This window comes from Chelonia mydas, chromosome 11 (genome assembly GCF_015237465.2).
Source record: "Chelonia mydas isolate rCheMyd1 chromosome 11, rCheMyd1.pri.v2, whole genome shotgun sequence".
Lineage (NCBI taxonomy): Eukaryota > Metazoa > Chordata > Testudines > Cheloniidae > Chelonia > Chelonia mydas.
In genome coordinates, this window is record NC_051251.2 from 17,323,933 (window position 1) to 17,348,588 (window position 24,656).

General features: G+C 41.2%; 1 protein-coding gene and 1 long non-coding RNA gene across 9 annotated transcripts in view; one reads left to right on the top strand and one right to left on the bottom strand.

Annotated features, from left to right (window-relative positions):
* Positions 1-24,656, bottom strand: part of NCKAP5 (NCK associated protein 5) — a 588,725-nt gene that overhangs the window by 276,761 nt on the left and 287,308 nt on the right. The window contains exons 1-2 of one of the 8 annotated variants that reach the window (XM_043525279.1): positions 10,829-10,835; positions 10,684-10,685 (exon numbers count right to left, since the gene is read on the bottom strand). The exons of 6 other annotated variants lie outside the window; for them this stretch is intronic. In XM_043525279.1, the coding sequence (XP_043381214.1) occupies positions 10,684-10,685; position 10,829 (3 nt within the window). In that variant the 5' untranslated portion in view covers positions 10,830-10,835. Of the gene's footprint in view, positions 1-10,683; positions 10,686-10,828; positions 10,836-14,437; positions 14,529-24,656 lie in introns of those variants that run through there. One more of the 8 variants, XM_043525280.1, reaches the window with a different exon arrangement.
* LOC122462374 overlaps positions 1-24,656 on the top strand; it is a 355,548-nt gene that overhangs the window by 167,935 nt on the left and 162,957 nt on the right. The window lies entirely within an intron of this gene.

A 24,656-nucleotide genomic window follows, 5' to 3' on the forward strand; every position in this document is an offset into this window, starting at 1 on the left:
AGGTGTGAAGTGTGTATCCATCTCATGATGTCAATTTTTAAATCTGCTCGGATTACTGCTCAGTTCCTTTTAAACAAAATCCCCATCTTGTGCACACAGCTCATCTCTGATCTGGTAACATAGGGCAACCTCCTGTGGGATCTCCTCCTTGAGATCTGCCCAGCTCTTCAGTATGAATGTTTTTCTGCCTGTAGCATCCCAGCCTGGGTGGTGCTGTTTTTGCATTGCCTGGAGCCTCCCCTCAGAGATATGACGGTAGTCTATCAACCTGCTCCACAGATCCATCTCTGTTGTACTTCGGAAGGTAGCCCTGATCACTATATTTGCCACCAGTCATGACTTTCCTGGGCAGTACCTTATCCTCACCTCATAGCACTGATCCAGTAATATGCATTGGTGTCACTTCAGTGTATTCAGGAGTGATTCATGCTGCTTTCTAGTGGCTGGTGGTCTGCCTGCACATCTACCTCGTGCCCAAGGGTGAACTGATAGAATTGTTCCATTCCAAAGACAACAGCCAGCAGCTTCTTTTCTATCTGAGTACATGTACGGGCTGCTGGCTTTGCATCAGTGTTGCTTTTCACAGTATTTACACTGAATCATGTCATCTGCGTTCATGATCGGTCTGTCTCTCTCCTGATTCCTGGGTTCCTTTAGCTTGAGCCTCTAAACTTGTTTTCAACCAGTGGCTGTTATTGTTTTGATCCTTTGCTTGGATGGTTTAGCTGTCCTTGCTATTTGGAGTCCTTTGCTGTCAGATCTGTTACTCTCAACAATCTCTCTTGTAAGCTGGAATCACATTTCCCACAAAGGCTCCTGTCTCTAATTAAGGAATCTTTAATGTCTCCCAAGTTGCATGTGGATGTCAAAATTCCCAGGTCTGTAAAGTTAGTACATTCCTACTTCTACATCTTGGAAGTGGGTTAAAAAAAATCCAGTCTCTCTCTACTGTCTCATTCCATCTGGGGTCACAGTACTCATCAAAACACTCAACAGCTGTTCCAGTGTTTTGCTGGCTACGTCTCATCCTTTTCCCAACTCCCCCCTCCCCAATGAGACAGTAAAAAAGCTTTACCTTCATCTTCTCATCTTTATTTCCCACATTAAGCTCTGAATATAGATTCAATTCTGGCTTCCATGTTTGTGCAAGGTTTTCTGTCTGGAAATCCAGCTTTCCTGATGGTCTGAGCCCCTCCCTCCTGATCGGTACCAATAATTCTGTGCACTTTAAAGCTTTTATTATTGAGCAAAGCCTCATACCCCTTCATTAAGTAGTAGACGAGTAAGTATCATTCCCTCCATTTTACAGATTTGATAATTGATAGGTTCCACAAGATCACTTCAGGCAAAGCAAAGAATATAACCCAGGTTTCGGCTACTCAGCCACACTGCCTTACAGAATGATTGTGTCGGGTCCATATATGTGGCTATGCTTCTACTAATCACCAAATCACACTCCCCCTTCCACAGCAAAGAATAGAGCCCAAGATTCCTGATTGCAAGCATTCCTCTACTGTCCAATGAAGAATTCTGTAAGCCACTGGCAACATGTGTGTCATGTCCCCCACAAATGGCTGGGACTCATACAGGATAGGTTACTCCTTTAACTCATGTAGTAGAAGTATGTATTATGGAACTAAAGGTTCATATCCTGCTGATGACCAATACCTGAGGATCAGTATGGCTCAGCATGACAGAATTTCTGTTTTGTCAGCGTGCTTTTTTTTTAAAAAAAATGTTAAACTATGAAAGTACCTTAAAAATTACATTAAAAGAACAATGAGGTTGCAATGAAAATGCACAAAGTTAGGAACCATCATACTGAAGATTTCCAGAGCAAACTTAATTCAGCTCCATTGTGAGTATACATTATGATATAGTTTTTAATTACATGATTACATACTATTAGTTGTGCAGGACACGTACTTACTTCAGTGCACATGATGGACAGCGAATGAGGCAGAGGAATACAAGCACAGAAAGGATGTTCTTTTGTATGCAAAGCACTGGACTGCGATCCAAAACAGCTGAGTTCTTTTCCTGACTTTACCACAGATCCTATGGGATGTTGGACAAGACTTTATAAATGCATATATGCAAGCCGGCTGAACTAAGGTTGCACTACCAACCTTAATTCCAGCATTTCCTAAATTAGGAGTGCTTGACTTTGCAATTTTAGTGTTATTTTATTTTATTTAGTGCACACGCATGTGTGTGTGTAGTTTATCCAAAATTAGAGATGCAAAGGACTCTGGAGACAAAAATAAGAGTATGAATGTGAAACTCCCACAGCTAAGGAGTCTGCAGAATTCAGGATATATCACTTATGTGCAGTATACAGCAATACTAATCTCACCTACAAAAATAAGGACAATATTTTCATTCTAACGAAAATGACAACAAATGGTGAGACAGAAGAAGCAAACCCATCCCACAGAAAGGCTAGGACAAGATAAAGAGGTTTGTTTGTGATGAAAATAGAGTCAGCATTCCTGAAACACCTACAAATTCTGTGTCTTTGTAGCTCTCTTTTTAAAGTTTACTACTAAGCAAAGTGATTGGGTGAGAACAGAAAAGCATTAGCCAGTTGCATGTTTAAGTTCCATAGTGGGTATAAACTTAATGAAGGAGGATACGTGAGTGCAACAGGTTTGAAGGGAAGTTAAGAAAAATGAAAATAGAAACAAAAGTCATATTTTTTCTTAAACACCAGGCAACCACGGTTATCTTGTCAATGAAGTTATCTGCACAAACTCTTGCCACATTTTTCTCCAACTGTAGCTTTCCTGCCTTCTCTTCTTACTATTTTCCTCATCATCGGGGGTTCCTCTTCTCTGCACTCAGGAATGTGCTATCACCCCCTCTTTAAAAATTATCCTCACTTCACCTACTTGCTTTCTAATGGCTATTCCATCTCCAGCTTCCCTGTCATCAGCAAGCTTCTGAAGAAAGTGTTCTGACTCATCTTTGACCATTTCTTCTTGCAAAATCTCCTCCATGGTTTTCAGTCTGGTTTTGGACCCAAAAAGAATTTGCTCTTTTTCATGTGTTTAGAGACTGGTTGATCAAGTACCACAACTATTTCCCAACTATGAGTCAGAATTTTAAAGTGAATTTATTTTGCACATGTTCTTGGCACTGTTCGTATTCACGCTCTGTGAATGTTTGAGTGATCTAGTTTTACGGGCTAGATGTTGTGAACAAAACTGAAGAGCTACATGCATGAATATTTGCAAAAAATCCTATTTTAAATTTGCATGTGTAAACATTCTTGCCAGAAGTCCTCCTGTTCTCTTCTAGTCCAGGAATAGAAACAATCCTATGTGACCAATCACATCTAAGCAACATAATTCCAATCTGGAATATTCATGATCAATACAAAATTTGAGAAAAATGTTTATTGACTACATTCAAATGGTGAATGCATTTGCAGAAATTCTGACCTCCTCTTTGATATCCCACAAAGAGAAAGACAGGCTAAATTTGTTGTGTAAATTATTGACTGACTATTATGTTCTCACTTGTATTAATGACCAAAGACCCAATCCAGTGAGATGATGGTGTGTCTCCCAAAAAGTGCTCAACTTCTCAAATCCCACTGAGCTCAATGGGAGTTAACACAATAAATTGTTCTCTATGGTTTCCTTACCTGTCACACTGCTTCTACCACTACCCCACCTTGTCTAAATCTACTATTTTAATCTTTTTCCCTTGTACAATAAGGCTCTGTTGGACATCTCTATGTAAATGTAAAGGGGCTTTAAAGTGGGCATAAGTGTAATTTACACTACTAGAGTAGGGAAAGAGGGGCTCAGTATATATGAGAATTCAGTCATTTGTTTTCCTGTGTTTATTTCTTTTCTGAATATGTGTAACCTGAAGGAGAAATTAGACAGTGGATTAGATATGGTAACTATTAATTCTCCTAAAATACAAGAATAATTATGTCAGTAATAGCCTGCAAAGTATTAAAACACAAGTTAAGGTTGTTTGATAAGGCTACTAACCCTAATTAATTAATCTTAATTGTTGACATGTTTTTAAGCATTTTGAAAACAAGGCCACAATTTCTTTGCAAGTAATACTGATTTCTAGCAAAAGCTGTTCTAGAGGTTTTAAACTAAGGCAAGAAGATAATTGTCTCTCAAAACTATTTGTCTATGTATAAAAAAGGTTTTTTTTAAGTCATTGCAATTCCAAATTAAAAGTTGTTTATAGTAGTGTATATTCAGAGTGTACATATGTTAAAGAACTTCTGAAGTTATGCATTTAACAATTCTCCATAATAACCATGCCATAATAAAAACATTGCCTGAAGTAGTGGTTAAAAGCATAATAGCCTAATAACCAGAAGATTCACACTGAAGAGTGAATATTAGATTCTTGCTTTTAGTAACCTCCAGGAGCACTTTCAAATGTCCTCGGTCAAATTTTCAAATTGACCTCAACCAGATTGCCATTTGTGTACACACACAAGAATGCACATTCAAATCACTGGACATACTTCTTTGTGCAATATCACTTGTGCACACAAATGATAAAATGCACATGCACAAAAACAGCTTGCAGTCAATTGTGCTAGATTTGCATGGGGAACATTTGACTGTGTAAATTCTATGCTTTATATGCAAAAGTGGTAGAATTACACAAATACATAGCAAGAAATTTGCAAACAAATTTGTGTATGTACAAATGTAGCTTTTGTTTAGACAATTTAGATCACAGAATGTATGGGAAGGGAGTTGCAAGGAGGTTGGTTTATACTGGAGAAAATACAAGAGCTACATTAAAAATTAGATTAGAAGCAGATATTAGTTATGAAGGCAGCCAGGAATGATTGAACAGGAGATCTTTACCTACACCTGTCCTACACATTCTATAGCGCATAATGGTTATGGGATTCACCTGGGAGGAGACCCCCCCCCTTCCCGGTTCCAGTCCCTGCCCAATGACTATTAAAGTATTTTACACAAACTGAAACACCTTCCACAGGAGAGACTGAGAGAGATTTACCCCAGAATAGTGGCTAGGACAATCACCCACAATGTGATAGACCCAAATCAGGCAGAGTGAGAACTTGAAGATGAGTTTCCCATATCCCAGCTGAGTGCTTCAATGACAGAGCAATAGAGTATAAAGAGGCAGCAGCCACTGCTACCACCACTACACTAGTTTGGCAATGGTGTTTCCAAATGTCCTTGGCTTGTAATAATAATTAAAAAAAATCAGTTAAACATGCTCAAAAACTAAATGAAACATTTATTTTCAGGTTGAATGAAATATTATGTTTGACCTTTTTTTTGCACGTGGGAGGAGTGTTTTGTTTTGTATTTTTTCCAAGACAACAACAAAAAATTTATTTTGGTTCATTAGTTTCAGCCAATGAACCAAAAAAAAAATCAATTATTTACACAGCTTGAATAATAATAGTAATTGTGTATATTGTGTCTGTATTAAGCACACTGTTAAGTATATGTGTCTCAAATAATGGGGGAAAACACTGTGACCTTACAAAAATATATCTCATTTTATTATCTAATCATAAATTACTCTGGGTTGTGTGTTTTAGCTTAAATTTAAAATGATTCAGACTTCAGAATGTCCTTTGTCTGTTCCTCATCGATTGCTATTAAACTAAATGTTTCTCATTCTGTAATCAATACTTCTTTACGAAAATAAACCCAGGCACTGACAAACAGCTATGCAGCTTATTGCAGCTTTCCTGGTAGTGGATTTTGTCAGTATAAAAAACTACTACCCCCAATGAATTAAAAAAAGATATGCACTGGGTTTTGTTTTCACAAGCTGCTTACATCTGAGTAATTTTCCTGTAACAAGAATATTAAATTAGACAACTGTTAAATCTTGAATTTACCGACTAGTGATTAATATGCCTGTGTTCTTTATTACTGTTTTAAACTGTACTACTAATGTTGGTAGTATTTTTGAAGCTTTTCCAGTGATGAAGTTATAGATATATTTATATCAGTGTGACGCTGTAGGATAGAGACAGTAACAACCAAGTTCTTCAGGAATTTAGTCTTGGAAATCGGGAGAATAACGTGTTATATATAGTGCTATATATCTTTAAAAATGAGACTTTTTAATTTTGTGTGGTTGCTTTGCCATCAACGTGAAGTAGGCCTTTATCTGATACAGATGTACCCTACTAAGGCTCAAGGAGAGAGTTTCCTCCTTCATTCTAGCTTTTTTCTTAACTTTTAACATTATTTCTTAAAGTGATAATCTCTCCGAAAATCTATTCCCTTCAAGGCTCCAGAACAGCAGGATCTATAACTACAGCATAGAGAGCAGAACATGAGAATATAAACAAGATTACCAGTGGCTGATTCCTTCTATCTCACCCTAATCCCTTTATTCCAAAAGGGGAAAGTTCTAAAGAACAATCTTGTGGCTCCTCCATGTATACCGGGAAAACCTAGAACGTCCTAAACCATTTGAATGGTCAAAAAGTATTTTCCAGTACTGCCCTATTATGACCGGAGGACTAGGGTGCATAATTGTCACAGGGATCCCCTGGATCTGGTATTTACATTCTAGCTCAACAAAAAGTGTCCTTTAAGGTTTCTGCTGAAAGCCTGTATCACACTGATATCATAATCTTTGCAAAATGTATGTGTGGATAATATGTAAGGAGATATGTATACATATACATTGGACACTGTGTTCCTAATGTAAGTGGGCTCTTGGCCCCTTACTGAAACATAGTGGGTTTTTTGGTTGGCCCTCTCCTAATTCCATGAGAAAGGGGAAGGGTTTAAGAGGAGTCAGGATCCTGGGACCCCAGAGCTGAGCCAGGGAGAGTGCAGCAGCCCAGAGGCAGAGAAGCCAGAGCAGCAGTCCAGAGCCAGGGAGCTGAGCAGCGGAGAGCAACCATGCTGAGGGTGAGCCAGGACCGAGCTTCAGTGTGGAGCCACAGAACCAGAACCGGGATAGTGGAAGGTCTACCATGCCTCAGGTAAACTGGAGCTGAGAGCTGTAAGTGGCTAAAGAGAACAAGGTGGGGATCCTGGGCAAAGGGGGCCCCAACAGAGGGAGACTTCACCAGACAAGGCTAGACTCGGAAGGGGAGATGCAAACCCAACAAGAGGGCCAATACTGGGGAGAAGGGACCCTCCATGTGGAGTCTGAGGGTGTGTAGCCACCACCAGAATAGGTATCTTACCCATGGTATCACCACTGCACATCCAGGTCCTGGGAAGGAGGCCTGGGACGTGTGAGGAATAGTCTGAGTTCCAGAGACCACTGTTTATGGTGTTCCTTATGCCCACAGTGCAGGGTTCCATGATCTTTCAATCTTTTCAGTTTTTCCCTTATTTGTTTACAGTTGCTGTTTAATAAATAGCATGCAGTTTAAACTTCATGTAGTGATCACTGGGTCAGGGAAGTGGCCAGTGATGAGAGAGTGTGCCACGGAGTGGGAACACTGTAGCCCTCATCCTGAGCGGCTCATAATGAGACTTGGGGTTGAGCTCCCCAGGGATCCTGCACCCAGCCTTATCAGAGTTATGAGGATTCTGCTGCATGGAAGAGAGAAACAGGAGTCCTTGAGGTCAGGAAGGCATCCAGGTAAAGAGAGCTGGAACAGGGATTTGGATCTTTTCATGATCTGATTCCAGTGGGGGTAGAAAAGAAAGCAAGAAAATTTCCCACAATAGTGGAACCATTCCCCTGCTTACACTAAAGGCATATCACCCAGTCATAGCATGCCTTATGTCAGGTTTCACCAGACAGGATATGGGAGACATTTATCTCTCTGGCTGCCCATTGCATATTGTGTGTCTTACAATGGAAATTTCTTTGCACACTAAGTTAAATACTAATGAAGGGATTGTGGGAACTTCAGAAGGAAAATTAACAGGAAGAGGTAAACAAAGGGGGGGTTGAGGAGAGACTTTTTTATACTTTTTTTTTTAAGAGATGAAGAACAAACGACTGGTTTAGTGTATCTAAAGGTAAAGAAGGACACCGTGCCTTTCTTCAACTGGGGAGACAAATTGCCAGCAGGCTTGATCTCATGAAAGGAGAGTCTCTACAGTCTTAGCTGAACAACACTGAGAGAAGGACTTTGGGGCACGCAGAACCTTATTAGACAAGAGGGCATACTGTGAGTTAAGTTTAAACTCTAGAATGCATTATTTTATTCTATATGTAAGCCTTTATTTCCAATAGTTCTGTTTACTATCATTTGAATCTCTGCTCTTTGTTAAATAAACATACACTTGCTTTCTCTATAAACAAATCTAAGTGCTAGGTGTTAAGTGGAACTGTGTTCTCAGGTGTACCTAGTGAGCTGTGGTGTACTGTTCCTTTGGGAACAGAGGATCTGGTAATTCTGTGAGTGTCCAGTAGATAAGGGGCTGGACCCCTCAGAGGGGTGATCAGAGCACGCGGGAGTTAGATTGTGTCTATTGCTAGCCTGCATGAGGGCCAGCGAAGCGTGCACAGGCTGAGAGGGGAGTGCTTGCATTGCCTGTGGCTGGGAGAATCAGGGAGCTGACCCCTGGTAGGCACAGATAAGGCTCCCTCATGCTAAGAGCAGATGGTACCAAGGTGCTTTACAACCCTGGGTATCCCCAGGGAGTGTCATGCCTATAAATGACTAATAAATCAGAACAAATGGTTTCAATTTTTTTGTTTTAAATTTGGATAAGCTAAAACATATCTCCATCTTCTGTTTATTAGCAAACACCAAATACATTTGTTCAGTGACTAGTAGTTACAAACTCTAAGTTTTGAATAGTAAGAGAGGAATGTAGAACTTTTATTATTACTGGTTGATATTTTAGTGACATTAGACTATAGATTGCAAGGTTTATATTCTTACAAAATGGCATTATTACAAACCAATTCAAGTAAATTTAAAGGGTTTTCTTGCTACAGTTACTACTTCTGTATAAAATAGCATACTAGCTCTCACTAGGCAATAGCTCAAAATTGCCACCAAGTGGCAGGACAGCAACTTAATTTAGCTGTATTTATACAGCACTGGTATAATTTTAATTGTATCTCTGCAACAAAATAACTGCTGTTCTGAAGCTCCTTTTTCATTATAATTGTACAATTAATCTGTATTTAGAAATTTAGAAGGCTGCTACATATGCAGTACTGTATATACAATTGGGCTTGTGGCAGCATTTGTTTTAAAAGTGAAAAATATTTTAAATAATTAAAAACAAACTTTCAGGAAAGAGCTAGGCAGTTAACACTATTTTCTTCCTGTCTCTCTCTACAACTGTGGTATACAGCCAACACTCAGGTTGGTGGCGGAGGAAAGGGGATAGCTCTTACTGCCAAATAGCCATTTAATAATGTGAAACAGGCAATCCAGGTGACATAAAATTGGAGTCACCACTGAAACCACTCAGTCTTCCAAAGACTAATAAACTGGAAGTTATTATGTGGACTTCTTTTACAATCTTTCTTGGAGACACTGCTCTAGACATACTAGTGGTAATATATAATCCACTACAGAAATATAAACCATTTACAGGTATGCAATATGTACACAAAACAAAACATCGGAATCCCTGGGTAGCCATCCTCTCATTTTCACTTACTGAACTTTTCAAAATCTGTCTAAATATTGTATTTTCAACACTGAATGAAGGAAAACAACAAATATATTTGTCAGCCCTTTCTCTTTATGGAAATATTTATTGTTCAGTGTAGCTCAGGGCAAAGTTTTAAGTCTTGAATTGATCTTCAGTTTCTAGCATAATTAATTTTGCATTCAGAGCAGTACATTCTTTCCTTGATGTGTGAACACCATTGGGGGAAGGTGGGGGGAACTTCTTAGTAAACAAGAAAGTCCCATATAGTCAGATCGTGGGATTTTTATCTTAAAACCATAAAGCTTTTCAAAAACGAATTTGAAAATGTAATTGAGCTTCTAATAGCTTCTACAGACAGTAATAAAGGAAATCTCATTTCCTTAAATTAAACATAATGAAATGGTTTTCAAGATCAAATAAAAACTTAGGAATGATATTAGGGCAGAGATAATTTGTATGAAAATCTAGTATTCAAAAGTTGTTCAGAATAAGCCTAAATCAATAGCAAAATGAGTAACTGTAATAAGTAATGCGTAAACCCTTTTTCCGTGCATCATGTTAGCTTTTATTTGCTGATGATTACTCTAATCGCTTCACCACACATCGTGATTGGGAGGTGACTTGTTTCACATTAAGACAGCTAAGCAAGCACAACAATTCCTTAAAACTAATCACTTACCCCTTTTTCAATTTAAAAAAGTGAGTTTTCATTTAACTAACATAACCTGTTTCCATGGCAGGTTTATGAATTCTGAATTCACGTGCAAAAATCCATTCAGTGTTAAAAAGTTTTTTATTTCCCATTTGTCTGATTTTAGAGAATTTACAATGAGAACAAAGGAATTGCGACATACTGGCATTTAATCAACAACTCATGACTCAGTACAGCCCAGCAAATGACTATCTTAAGAGCCAAACTGTGGTGTACCAGCACAGCACCAATAACTTGGTGGTTGAACCACTCCTTGGGCTGACAAATGTTATTGGGTGATATACAGAATTCTTCTGTACCTCAGAGAATGAGTTGCAGATCTGGTATAAAACAAACACTAAGATTTCCCAAAAGGGATGGTTTGGCCAAGATGGAGTATTGATGTGTTTCATTTACCACTTGCTGGGTAATAACATAAAAGGACTCCATGTTTCCAGTGTCATCAGCTACATGCCTGGGAGTCCTTCTAGTTTCTGCTAACACTGGAACATCTCTGATATCGGACTGATGCCCACAAAAAAAGTAAATGTGACAGACATACTTTTCCCTTCACTGACAGTAATGCAGCAATCCACAAAACTCTGTAACATCTACTGTATTCCTCTCTCGGTCTAGACATTTAAGCCATGCTCAACACCACAGTTAGCATCCAAGTACAGCAAACCTAAGCTCTTGTTCATAGCCAATCTGATGTGTCCAAGGGGTCAGCTGAGGAATTACAGGATCTCTGGACTTTTTGAGATAGGTGAATCATTTGCAACATAAATTGTCTGGAATAATCCACCATGAACAAGGATTGAAAAGTAAAAGGACTCTTCCATCCACTAATGGAATACATTCTTTGGCAAGTGAGCCAATGCTGGTGGCAAAGGAATGAATCAAACTTAAGATGTTTCTTTGCTGCTGCCTCCTTTTCTCACCCAATTTTTGAGAGTTTCACTGTGCTGCTCCGGAACACTATTATGTAGCAGCTGCAGCAGCAGAAACTCAGTCTTCCCTTCTGGAGATGGAGAGATCCCAGCCACGTCCGCTACCCCTATTGCTGCACACAGTGCCCCTGAGAAGCCCAGTAAAGCTTGTAAGAATCTGGTTGGTGTCATTGCTGCTCAGAGCAGTAGGTGCCACCAATTAAAGTGATCTGACTTTTTACAGTTTCACTCTGCTTCTGAAGAGGGAAGCAGCGTACAGAACAAAGGGATGATGAGATCAAGGGAGTAACGTAGCCTCACCTGCTCTTTTTCCATCACCCAATATGGGAAGGAGGGCAAGAGGGGTGGGCTCTCCTTGCAAACAGCAATAAAAGCCAGACATGGAGATATTGTTTGGACACTATCCAAGCATGAATGGAGGGTTGGTCCTGAAATTCTCTAACTGGTGTATCTTCACAATGAGATCCATGTGATAGGCACAGAAGGATTCCAATTGATTTCACATATCTCACTTCTGCACAAAGATCCACACAGTAGAATTTAGCCCAGGGGTGGGCAAACTATAATCTAGCCCTTGAGCTCCCGCTGGGGAGCAGGGTCTGGGGCTTACCCCGCTCCAGCCGGGGAGCATGGTCGGGGGCCTCTCCGTGTGGCTCCCGGAAGCAGCAGCACATCCCCCCTCTGGCTCCTTCATGTAGGGGCAGTCAGGGGGCTCTGCTCCACATACCACCCCCACCCCAAGTGCCTCCCATTGGGAACTGCAACCAATGGAAGCTGCAGGGGTGGCGCCTGCGGACAGTACAGTGTACAGCAGAGCCGCCTGGCTGTGCCTCCGAGTAGGAGCTGGAGCGGCGGACATGCTGCTGCTTCCGAGAGGTGCTTGAGGTAAGCGCCACCTGGAGCCTGCACCCCTGAGCCACCCCCCGCACTCCAACCCCCTGCCCCAGCTCTGATCCCCCTGCCGCCCTCCGAACCCCTCAATCCCAGCTTGGAGCACCCTCCGACACTCCAACCCCCTCATTCCCAGCCCCACCCCAGAGCCTGCACCCCCAGCCAGAGCCCTCACTCCCTCCCGCACCCCAACCCCAATTTCTGAGCATTCATGGCCCGCCATACAATTTCTATACTCAGATGTGGCCCTCAGGCCAAAAAGTTTGCCCACCCCTGATTTAGCCCTTAACAGAGCAAGAGAGGAACAGATATCTGCTACAAGTCTGGACAGAACTTTAGTCAACATAAGAAAAACTGCAGGAAATAAACATGGCCAAGCGAAGAGTTGCAGTGAAGAGCAAAAGAAAAAACTTTAAAAAGGCTAATTTATTTCATGTTCATTATATATTTACTTTCATTAGATATGCATTTGGCAGCAAATTTTACAGGCCATCTGATATCAATGGAATTTCTGCAAGTAGTGGACCAAAAGCAGTATATCGCCCATGTAAGTCTGTTTCATTTCTTCCTCTTTGTTCCAGATTCTATATAAATAGCTCTTACTTTTCATATTATAGTAAAGCCTCAAGGCCCTAATCAAAACTGAGGCCCCACTGTGTTGGGCCTTGCTCTTCTAGTATAGCAAGATATTTGCCTGGGAAGGGAGAGCAGTACTCATTGCGGTTACTCAACTGTTTATATCACCTCAATTATACAGCTTTATACATGTAGTCTTCACTGGTACAATTCTGACTTGAACTTACTATATAAGTATTTCAGCCTACAGCTCAGAATGCAAACTGTAGCCAACTCTGACTGACAAATATTTTTATTTAAAATGTAATGTTTGAGCACTAAATGCAATGGCGTTTACATTCATGCTGCTTGGATAAACTAAACCTATAAGACTAAGCTCAGAGAGGCCCATCTGGCGTAAAAATGTTATCAGAAGGAAAGAAAGGGGAAAAAAGATTCCTCAAGCTGCTGTACAGTCACTCAGTATCGCAGCCAGTATTCTTCTCTCATGCAAGATATGTTTTCAAAATGTGAATTTAAGAGGCAGAGTATTTCCAGAACTTGAGAGTTATTTTCCTAGCAGTTAATCATACTATTCAAAAATAAGCCTGCTAGCCATGGCAGCACAATTCTGAAGTGTGGAAATTATTCAGACTGATTTTAGGTAGGCTGTCACATTGGTACCTTCCATATACTCATTACAGCAAAACAGTATTTCTTAGTGTGCTTGCAGTACAGGCATCAAATGTGGAGGAAGGGCAGGAGGAAGAAACCACGGTTTCTGTAGCTATTTAGGGCTTGATTCTGATTTCTGATCCTTCAGTGCCTATCGCCTCAAGGTGGAATTTCATTTAACTTCTCTAATGGGATAATGCCACCTTCCAAAAGGTCCATTAGGACCGATATGGCTGTCCAGTGCACCTGCTCTCACAAGGCACTAGAAGGAGAAGGATGGTTTGGAAAAAAGTGGAGTGGGGAAGGAAGGAAGAAGAAAAAACAGTTACAAACCTTTCCGTAATGGTTATTCTTCAAGATGTGCTGCTTATGTCCATTCCATGTTAGGTGTGCGCGCACCGCATGCACTGTCTCCGGAGATTTTTCCCATAGTGGTATCCATCGGGCCAGCTCTAGCACCCTCGGGTGCCATGTGAGCCTCTCCCAGACATTTCAGACAACTGGAGTGTGGGTCACTCACGGGCATAGGCTTGCTGCAAGAGTCACAAGGTTTGAAGCCCAAGGACCAGGGCATGCTCAGACCCAGGGGTAAAGGGTGCCCCTCTATGCTAAGAGAGGGGGACTAACTAGCTATTTACACTACTACTGACTATGACTAATAAAACTAAGCTGAATAGAAAACCACTGAATAATGCCTTGCAGAAGCAAGAGGAGATGTTTGAGCGCGTCAAGGGTGGTAAGAAAGAACTGAGAGGGTGCAGGGCGGCAGTGCACCTTATACAGTGCATAAGCATGCAGCACAAAAGGGTGCTAGAGATGGCCCAAGGGACACCACTGAGGGAAAAATCTCAGGCAACAGTGCACGCAGCATGTTCACACCTAACGTGGAACAGACATGAGCAAGCACTCTAACAAGAGGATGCATTTAGCTTGACTGAGCCTTTGGGAGCTACCACAACATGAATATTAAATGCAGCATAGGCTCCTGGCCTGTCCCCTCAAGCCCAGGAAGGACTAACACCATGCCCAAGTCGTTTTCAGGTCCCTCCCTCAGGCATGGTTTATTAATTCAAAAACAAGCCAAGGAAGACAAAACAAACCTATTCCCCTGACCAACATAGGCTGAAGAAGCCCAGAAGCCTTGGCCTCCCACAGGGCCAGTCACAGAAGCCAGCTTTCCTTCCACAGCTCCCCCTCCAACTGAGCTTTCCCAGCCCTTTATAGGAATCACCTGACCCCCTTCCCAGCTGGGTCTGATAATCCACTAGGGCTGTCTGGCACCAGGCCCTCTGGCCCTTAAAGGGGCAGACCACTCTGTTACAACCACCACCTGGAATAAACAGTAAACATAAGCCCCTTCAAGGTGCATCATGCAAGACAGTGTATCCCCCTCTACGTATACACACAGTATTTTCACCTCATGTTCTCTGACGTATGCAACGAACGAACATGTTCTCCTACCACGAGAGCATAAAGTGAATGGTTTTGCCATAACCAGTTGGCATATCTCTTAGATCAGATAACTGTATTTGGGCTGAACCATTGCAGAGTAAAATGCAAGAGATCTCCAAAAGGAGCATTCCCCTTCAAATTGCCTCACTACCTTGTCTCAGCTGCAGCTTACAGGTCATATATAGGACAATACTGCAGGCATGCCTTCTTGCTGGTACAAGATACTTTAGATAAACCAAAATAGTTCCATGTCCTGAACAATCCTATGATTATTTCCTCGTTCCATTTGCACTCAGTACAAACAAAAGTAACCCTTATATGATGTTGATTACATAAATGAGGTTGTGTTTGGTACAGATCCCTTTATTCTTGGGATCTGTACAGGTGAGATGGGAGCTGGCAACACACTGTGTGTGGTATGCACACAATGGGAACGACATCAGGAATATTATAAGGATTCTAGTTTATTTAAAAGGGTGGACGTGTAGAATTCTGCATCATTCTGACAGGGAGATTGATGAATAGAGATTCTTACAGAGTAAAAGCAGCATATGTTTGCTGCCCTGATGCCACATAGAAATAGATGTAATGCAATTTTTGAAGTTATTTCCTTTTAATATAAACACATGCAAATCCTGCCAATAGAGACACTACCAAGCAGATAACTGAGCTATAACGCTATGCAAGCATCAAGCAGTTCTGAGGTTATTGTGCCAATCACAAGAAAAAAAAAAACTAAAATGATTTGCAATGCTATCAGAGACAAAAGATTTTGAGGTAGTCTAATATCACAGATTTCACATTTACATTTCTATGCATCATACTCAGATGATATATCAAACAATAGTTTGCTACCAGTCACCTCCCCACATAGCCTCTTACCAGGCTCTTCATGGTACTGCTTCATGGTACTGTCAGTTTATTAATTTTTTCCTGTTTTCATTTGTAGAGTCCTTTTAGGCTTAAAAAAGTAATTGTAAAAAATGGCACCATATTTACTCAACTGATCCATTTATGGATTCAACAGTCCTATCTACTTAATTTTCTGGGAAAAAAACCACCATTTTACAGTTTTTCACTCCTGTGAGCACTGCAGAGCCATCGCAGCTATGGACAATGGGGAAATGTGAAAGATTATTTTCTTGTGCATCTTCAACAGGATTTTTTAACAGAGTTCCTATTGCAGAATCTTTACTATTGCTGAAGATGCATGCATCAGAAAGAATAGTGCTTGACTTTCAGATTGCAGGCTGAGTTTGCGGGTCTGGTACGTGGGAGAAAAGAACATCTTTTTATTTGTAATCTGGGCAAATTGGATATGGTAATTAAGAGACAATACAACTGCAGACACATGATGCCATTTTGCAGAATCACTTTTCAGAGCATAATTCCACTTCAAGTTCTACCCATACTTTCAGCATTTCCTGGGCCAAATTATGTTCTAAGTTATACTTTTGCTATCTCATTAGCCCTCAGTTCTCTACTCCTCCAGGCCCACCTCCTGTTTCCTTGGGAGCTGAAATAGCAGCACGAGTTAAACTATTTTTTTTTTCCAAACAGTCCCTTTTCTTTGTTAGAGCAGCTGAGCTAGATTCACTGATGTGATAGAATTCCTACACAGATAGGGGACCTCTATCCCTTAGTTCTTGTTTTGCCATTTCTGCGTCTATTGATTGCCATATATTATGTATTTTGTTTAATCATATCAAATGATGGTTTATTCTGACCCATTACTTAGTCTTACACAAATCTGTAGACATTGACTGGATACAAAGCAAGATAACTATTTTGACATTTATTCCAGCTTAAGAGTCAGTTAAGAACATTTTAACCATGCACAAATTTTTAAGTGTGAAATTGCTTTGTACAGTGTCCCAGCTGCATCACTTTTCACAGGTGTTGTCTTACACACCTGCAGCAGGTTTTACAGTGTTGTCATTTAGAAATGGTACTACAGCTACTTGCTTGAACAAAAGTTACCGTTTATTACTGTTGCTGCAGAATAAATGAGATCATCACTGAATTACCAATTAACTTTACTGGCCTCATAATTCTTGCATAGTAGTATCCTCAACACGGATGGCCTCGTGCAGGGGTTGGCAACCTTTCAGAAGTGGTGGGCCGAGTCTTCACTTATTCACTTTAATTTAAGGTTTCACGTGCCGGTAATACCTTTTAATGTTCTTTAGAAGGTCTCTCTCTGTCTAAAAGTCTATATATTATATAACTAAACTATTGTGATACTGTAAAATAAACAAGGTTTTCAAAATGTTTAAGAAGCTTCATTTAAAATTAAATTAAAATGTTGATCTTATGCCGCCGGCCCGCTCAGCCCACTGCTGCTCTGGGGTTCCGTTCACCTAGGCCAGCAGCGGGCTGAGAGGGGCCTGCGGACAGGACCCCGGCTGGCAAGGGGTCGGCAGCCAGAACCCCAGACTGGCAGCGGGCTGTGCGGGGCCGGTGGCAGGACCCCAGACCGGCAGAGGGCTGAGCGGTTCAGCCTGCTGCCGCTCAGGGGTTCTATCCGCCGGCTCCTGCCAGTTGGGATTCCGGCTGCTGGACCTGCTCAGCCCGCTGCCAGTCTGGGGTCCCAGCCCTGCCCATATACAGTGGGTACCTACCTTCTCCCTGGTTCTGGTCCATTCTCTTCCTCTCTCTCTGCACTGAGCTGAGGGTGGGAGTGCACTGAGCACAGGGCTGGGGGTGAAGGAGCAGGCTGGAGGTTTTGGGTGTAGGGTCTGGCCAGGAGCTAGAATGAGGGAGGGGGCTCAGGGTTGGGGCAGGAGGTTTAGGTGTGGAGAGCTTACCTGGGCAGCTCCCATTTGGTGGGAGGGGTGCAGGTGGGAATGTGGGGGGGAGGTGGGTGCAGGAACTCCAGTTTGGTGCTCAGGGTGGGGATGGGGATGTGGGGGGTGCAAGAGTCAGGATGTGGGGGGTGCATGGGTGTGAGGGTGCTGGGTATGTGGAGGGGGTGCAAAAGTCAGGGCAGGAGGCTGGGTATGTGTGGGGGATGCAGGTGTCAGGCCATGGGGTGTGGGGGGCCTGGGTATATGTGGGGGTGCCAGAGTCAGGGCTTGGGTCGTGGGGGGGGGTGAAGGAGTCAAGCAGAGGGCTGGGTGTGTGAGACGGGGGTACAGGGCTCAAGGCAGAGAGCTGGGTGTGTGTGAGGGGTGTCAGGGCAGAGGGCTGGGGTCGTGGGGTGCTCACGGCAGGGGACTGGAGGGGGTATTCCCCGCTTCCACCACCCCTCCTCTCCAAGGCCCTGCACCCACTTCTTCTCTGCCTCTGCCGGGAGCAGTGAGCACACTGACCCCACTCCTCACCCACCCCCTTGCAAGGGCCATCAGCTGATCGGCTGGCAGAGAGGGACAGAGAGGAGGTGGAAGGGCGGAACCCAGCACACTGCGGGAAAAGGCAGGGGAGCCAGCAGGACCAAGCTTCTGCCCCCTGCCCCTGCGGGAGGGGGCGGAGAAGAGTGGGCCAGACCGGGCCGGGCAGGGCAAGACTTTTAATGGCACGCTGCTGCTGCCCCGGCAGGCAGCAGCGTGCCATTAAAAATGGGCTCGCGTGCCATCTTTGGCATGCGTGCCATAGGTTGCCGACCCCTGGCCTAGTGATTAAAACATAGGCATGGGTTTCAGGAGATCTGGGTTCCATTACTGGCTCTGCCACAGATTTCCTGTATAACCTTGGGCAAGTCACTGCATCTGTCTTTATTTGAATTGTAAGCTCTTTGGGGCTGGGATTATCTCTTACTGTGTGTCTGTACATTGCCTAGCACAATGGGGGTTTGAACTCAGCTGCTGTAATACATAACAAGAAAGAACTCAGCTGCTGTAATACATAACAACCCAGATCTCAAGTCTGATATCAAATCCCTATAGTGAGAAGATAACTGAAATATTAAATAGATTTTTCTTAAGACAATAACTTAACAGAAATTTTGTCAAATTCTTCCCTGTATCAATCCTAGCAAAAAGTCAAGTCAACAGGGAAATACCAGATATATGTCCAGGAAGCATTTAGCCCATTTATTTAAATCTTTGAAAAATCAAGGACCAAAAAGTATGCTCATTTCCAGTCATCTAATACGTGCACTGGCGCTAAGAAAACTCTGCTTTCTTGCTGTATTGGCCTCTGGACTGCACCTCCTCCCTTGTCTCAGGAGACTATGATATAGTCATGATTTTTCTGGAGGCTCATTTTGACTAAGTTTTTCTGTACCTTTTGAAGAGACAGATTGCACCCAAATGGTAGGGTATTAGCCAAAAAAATGTCCTACAGCAAGAGCTTTATTCCCACTCCTACAAATTACTTATTGTGAACACTTCTTTTTCTTGTAGTCTAACATGTTACATCCAGTACGTGAAAGAAATTAATTTAAAATACCTGCAAGATTCAAGATCTAGTTAATCTGTACCTTATTCCCTGATAACCAGAAACTTCTGTGCTGAAACTCTGTACCGTTTTCTTTTTACTTCAACATTATCTTAATAAAATTATTAAATCAGAGATTCTTCAGCTTTTGAGTTAAGACATATATTTCCCCCCCCTCCACCCCCATGAAATCTCTGGCAGTAAACTGCACATATTTTCTCTTTTGCTGTGGTTTATCATCAACAGCATAAGGAACCTTACATACCACTACATTTCCAGAGACAATCACACGATTAGGTCCGGCTCTCATTGTGAAGTCAAGAACAAAGTTGCTTAAATGGGAAACTAGGCCAGTCACTGGTCCAGGGCTGAGGTAAATAGGTGCCAAACTTAGAATGCTCCCAAAGGAGGATAACTTCTCTCCTACCTTGAGGAATAGCTTCTAAATAGGTAGGATCACACTGGAATGCTATTCACAAACTCAGAGTATAAACAGCCATTACAAACTTGTTCTTATGAAGGCTATGCATATTGAGTCATATCCACTCTGCAGTGCCCAACCTTAGTAACTGGGCTACAACCATCTACGTTACAGTAGCACCTAATGGCCCCAAATGAAATTAAGCTCAGTTGTTCTAGGCAGTGTATGAAAGCCTAGTAAGAGACAATCTTTGCCCCAGAAAGCTTATAGTCTAAACAGACAAGACATACAAATGGTGGGAGAAAGGGAGTATCATTATCCTTGGCTTACAGAGGGGGGAGCTGAGGCATGAAGATTAAATGACTTGCCAAGATCCCTCAGGAAATCTGTGGCAGAGCTGAAAGCTGAACCCAGAACTCCTGAATGAGGTACAAACAAGCAACAAACTGAGAAGAAGGGAGAGGGAAGAATCTTTTCCTGAGGCTGCGGACTTTCTTCCCAACCCTGCCAAATGCTCAGCATCCCCACCTCACGTGACAGAATGGAAAGGGACAATCGTGCAGCATGTGTGCTCCGACCTAGTGGTGTTCCCAAGCCCTCTGCACCCCAAAGGGGTGGTAAAACTATACCCCATTGTGACTTTTTGATAACAAGAGTACTAAAAACACTACTATTTAAAAAACATTTTTGGTAGATGTCTAAGACATGTTAAGACATATGCCATTATATTGTACACACAAAGCATTGCTTGTCGCTATGGAGGGAGGAAGTCACTGTGGTGGCAGATTACAGCCGGGTAAGGCACTGGGAATTAGACGTATATAACATGGTACTTTACTTTTTATTAGAGTTCAGAAGAATTACAAAAGCACAGTGCATCACGCCAAGCGATATGGAAATAATACAATTTAAACATCAGAGAGTCATTCCCACAGTCTAAACATAGTAAATCTCATCTCACAGGGCACACCAGAATGCCTCTGTCCCAATTCCAGACCTGGAAACTATGTGATGAAATCTTCATTGTAACATATTCAGTGGAATACCAAAGGATGCATTATCACAATTACTGGAGAGGCCAAGATTTAATGGGCCATGGAGCATGAACTACCCTCTCTCAGTACAGAGAGCTGCAGAGCTGAGCCTTGGACAGGGCAGTGTGATAAAGCTTTTATTTCCACTGTTTATTTTATTTCCACTGTTTGTGCTTCACTTGTTCTTGGGTAAAACACAGAGTTTCTGTTAATCTGGCACTTTTTAACAATGCTCCATTCATTTAAAGATATAGGTTTGGATTTGTACATTTAATTGAACCAACAAGGTGTGCCAATGCCAAGACTGAATAATCTTCTTACTCTGACCTTTGTTCTTCCACACCCCACTTCCTCCGTACTGTTCAATATCTTCTCTTTTTGGGTCACATTTATAAGACTAAAGGTTACCTCTTTGGGAGAGTGAGCATTAGGTTAGGTTTGCAAGCACATATTAAATAAACAGTCAGCAAAACAAGTTTGGTTCACCTTTAGCTGACAGGCATGGAAAGGAAACAAAAGATCTTGTTCCCTATACTGGAGCAAATCCTGCTCACCTAACCAGATTTCAATGGGACCTCTTGCTTAGTTAGAGCAGGATTTATTCCATTGTCCCCTTCTCTGTGTTGCTCTTGTCATGCATTATGTGATAAATCAGTAACCAATTCAACTCACTATGAAGTAGTACTGATATAAAAAACACAAATATGACAAGTGTTAGTACATATATTATTGTGATAATCAAAAGGTCTTGCATTCGCTGAGATAGAAGGCTACCAAGACATTAAGGGCCAGATCTTCAGCTGATGTAAATCAAGATATCTTCACTGATTTACAGAGCTTTAAGTCAACAGAGCTACACAGACTTACACCAGCATTTATTTAGCTCAAAGAGTGTGTGAAGGCTAAAAAACAAGAAATTAACAGTACCTGTAAAAAGGTTTGTTTTAAAATAAATAAAATGAATGAACCCTTAGCTAAAGATATAAATTTAACTGATTTTCTGTGTTCTCAGCATTAAAACAGTGAACACATTATTTTGATTAAAGCAATGCTACTGTATTAATATAAATGCTACAGAAATATTCTGGCAATTAACCAAGAGAACAAACTCCTTAATTTATTATATTAAAAGTATAATAATTTTCCTAGAAGATCTAAAAAAAAGTAATCCCAAATATGCCATAGCAATTTCACTATTTATCAGTAGATTTCTCTTTATATTTTGCATCAAATTCAAATTGTTATGCAATTTACACTTTTTTAAAGAATTTCAATAAATCTTCTGATTAATAGAGTTCCATTAGCAGCACAATAACCTGGTATTCTATCAAAAACATGCTTATACATTTACTTTCTCCTTAGATTTCAAAATAGTGGCTATTTTCAGGTCATCCTTTGTAAGAATATTAACCCAATAATGCTGATGGGCCTCATCGCCAATCCATTGCATTGCCTGAGGGTGCTCCGGATTGCAGAGCTTAACCTTTAAAATATTAAAGTGGCACAGTTCACTATTAGTGTGTATTAGCCAGTGAGGTATTGCCTAGAGCAGCATACATCTGTTTCTAGCCATAAAATGGGATTTGCTCCTTGCTAAAGACAACTTCTACTCTGATATTAAACATACCCAATGGATAGTTTTCAGAGTAGCAGCCGTGTTGGTCTGTATTCGCAAAAAGTAAAGGAGTACTTGTGGCACCTTAGAGACTAACCAATTTATTTGAGCATAAGCTTTCGTGAGCTACAGTTCACTTCATCGGATAGTGTGAGACTTCCTGCACTTTTGATGCACTGCCTGGATTGGCTCCTGCATGGGTTATCTAATGTGTAAATGCCAGTTTCCACCCAAGAGCAATTTACTTTACACAAAAAGAAAAGGAGTACTTGTGGCACCTTAGAGACTAACCAGTTTATTTGAGCATAAGCTTTCGTGAGCTACAGCTCACTTCATCGGATGCATAGCAACGAATACAGACTAACACGGCTGTTACTTTACACACTGTACTTTTACAAATTGACTGTTTTCCATTCAGGCCTTATACAACATGATCTTTTATACCAAAGCTTGTTTTTCCTTTTTCAGTACTAAATTTTGAATAATCCTATTGCCTACCACCTCAGTTTCCCTAACCAAGACTGAAAATGAGGATAGTGTTTTATGCTCTACAATTGTGAATGTTGAAAACAGATCTTTAAATATTGGGACTTTGATCTGCTAACAATACAAGGCCAAATCTAAGTCCCATTGAAGTCAAATGGGACTAGGATTTGTCCCATGATGTTTTGAACTACAATGTCCCCAATACTCAACCTTGAATATGCTAAAGAAGGTTTGTAGTTTAAACTGAGCTTTGGTTATGGATGTTATTTTAAATGAATGTAGCTCCCTCTTCTGGTTGAAAGCCAGAATCAGTAACTGTAGGAACTGAAAAAAAAAAACAACAGGGATATTTTCCTTCCCATATGTGCTCACATAATTCCTATTACACTTAAAACAATAATAGATTGAAAGTAAATTAATTTATAATCAGCATGTTCCTCACATTCTTATAGAAGAATTTGATGAGTAAATCAAATTCTGAAGTTAATTAACTAGGAAAAACTAAAATTGGCTTTGAAGAGCAGAGGAACTCAGAGACTACACAACTATCAAGTGTCCAATAGGTTAGTGTCAGGAAAACTCAGAAAACTGTGGCTATTTTATTTTATGTTGTTGCTGTTGTCAAATGAGTGCTGAAATGCCAGAAACATTCTGTTTTAAATTATGAAGAATATTCTTCTTAAGAAACTACCAGTAATAACAAAATGTCTGCTCCAAATATTCAGATGTACAAATAAAAAGGAACATATTTAACATGAAGAATTAAGGGGACAAATCCTTCTCTCAGTAAACATATTTGAAACCTCACTAACGACAATAAGGTTGCAAAGTTGTAAATTAGGACATTTGGCCCACTGAAGGATAGAATTTAATGAGGTCCAGGTGCATTAGGCTAAACTTCTAAAGAAGCTGGTCAGTCATTATCAGTGATAATAACTATTATTAAAGTCACTGAGTTTCTACATGCATGAGGACTATGTGATGTAGCTCTAATGAGGAGGTAGGAAGTAGTGTAAATAGACCATCTAACAGAGAAAAAAAGAGCAAGATGGATGGATGAGCAGGTTTCATCTTGTTTTTAGGGTGTTTAATGTTCAAAGGGATACATTTAAATATGCAGCTATTCCCTGACAAAATACAACATGCTGAAACCTGAAAGAATAAATGAATAGTGAATATAGCTCAATTTCAAGACAGGGAACTTCAACGGAAATAGTGAGTCTGCCTCATTATGTGCTACTTTTTAATTAAAGCACAGATAGCTGGGTTACTGGATGCAAGGACATAAATGTTGGTATTGCAAAAAGACAAGTTAGCCTCTTTTAGCTCATCTTTTAACACTTCATTTACTGCTACACAACATCTATTTTTGAATGACCTCAATGCTTCTGCATCAACAGACTTTCCAGTTGCTCAAGGCTATTGCACAGATTTATCACTTCTTTGGTAGAAAAGTGTTTCCAAGCTGGAGGCAGCACATTACGCTGCCATGTGTAAAAGACCCAAGTTCAAGTGCAAACTCAGGACTCCCACTCCTTGGTAAGGACCAGGCACATTGCAGATGCCACATGCTGGCTATCTGGAAATGCTGACCACACAGGTTTTAGAAGCATTACCTGCTAGTTGATTAATGGAGCAGCATTAATATCAGCCTTGGTGAAGGCCACATATTCAGTTCCCTAGCTGGAGACAGAGTGCCAGTATAGTGATAACAGCTGGAGAGAGGCACAGGCAGTAGGGAGAGGAAGGAGGAGGAGTAAAAACAGGAGCCTCCATAATGATGGAGTGAGTTTAGTCCATACTGTAATGTCTTGGAGCAATAAGTGTCTCTCTATAGATAGGGAACAAGAAATGCCGAATTTTAAAAAATATTTACAAGGGACCTTTTCTGGAATTTACTTTAAATTTCCAGTTTTATTCCCTGCTACTGTTAT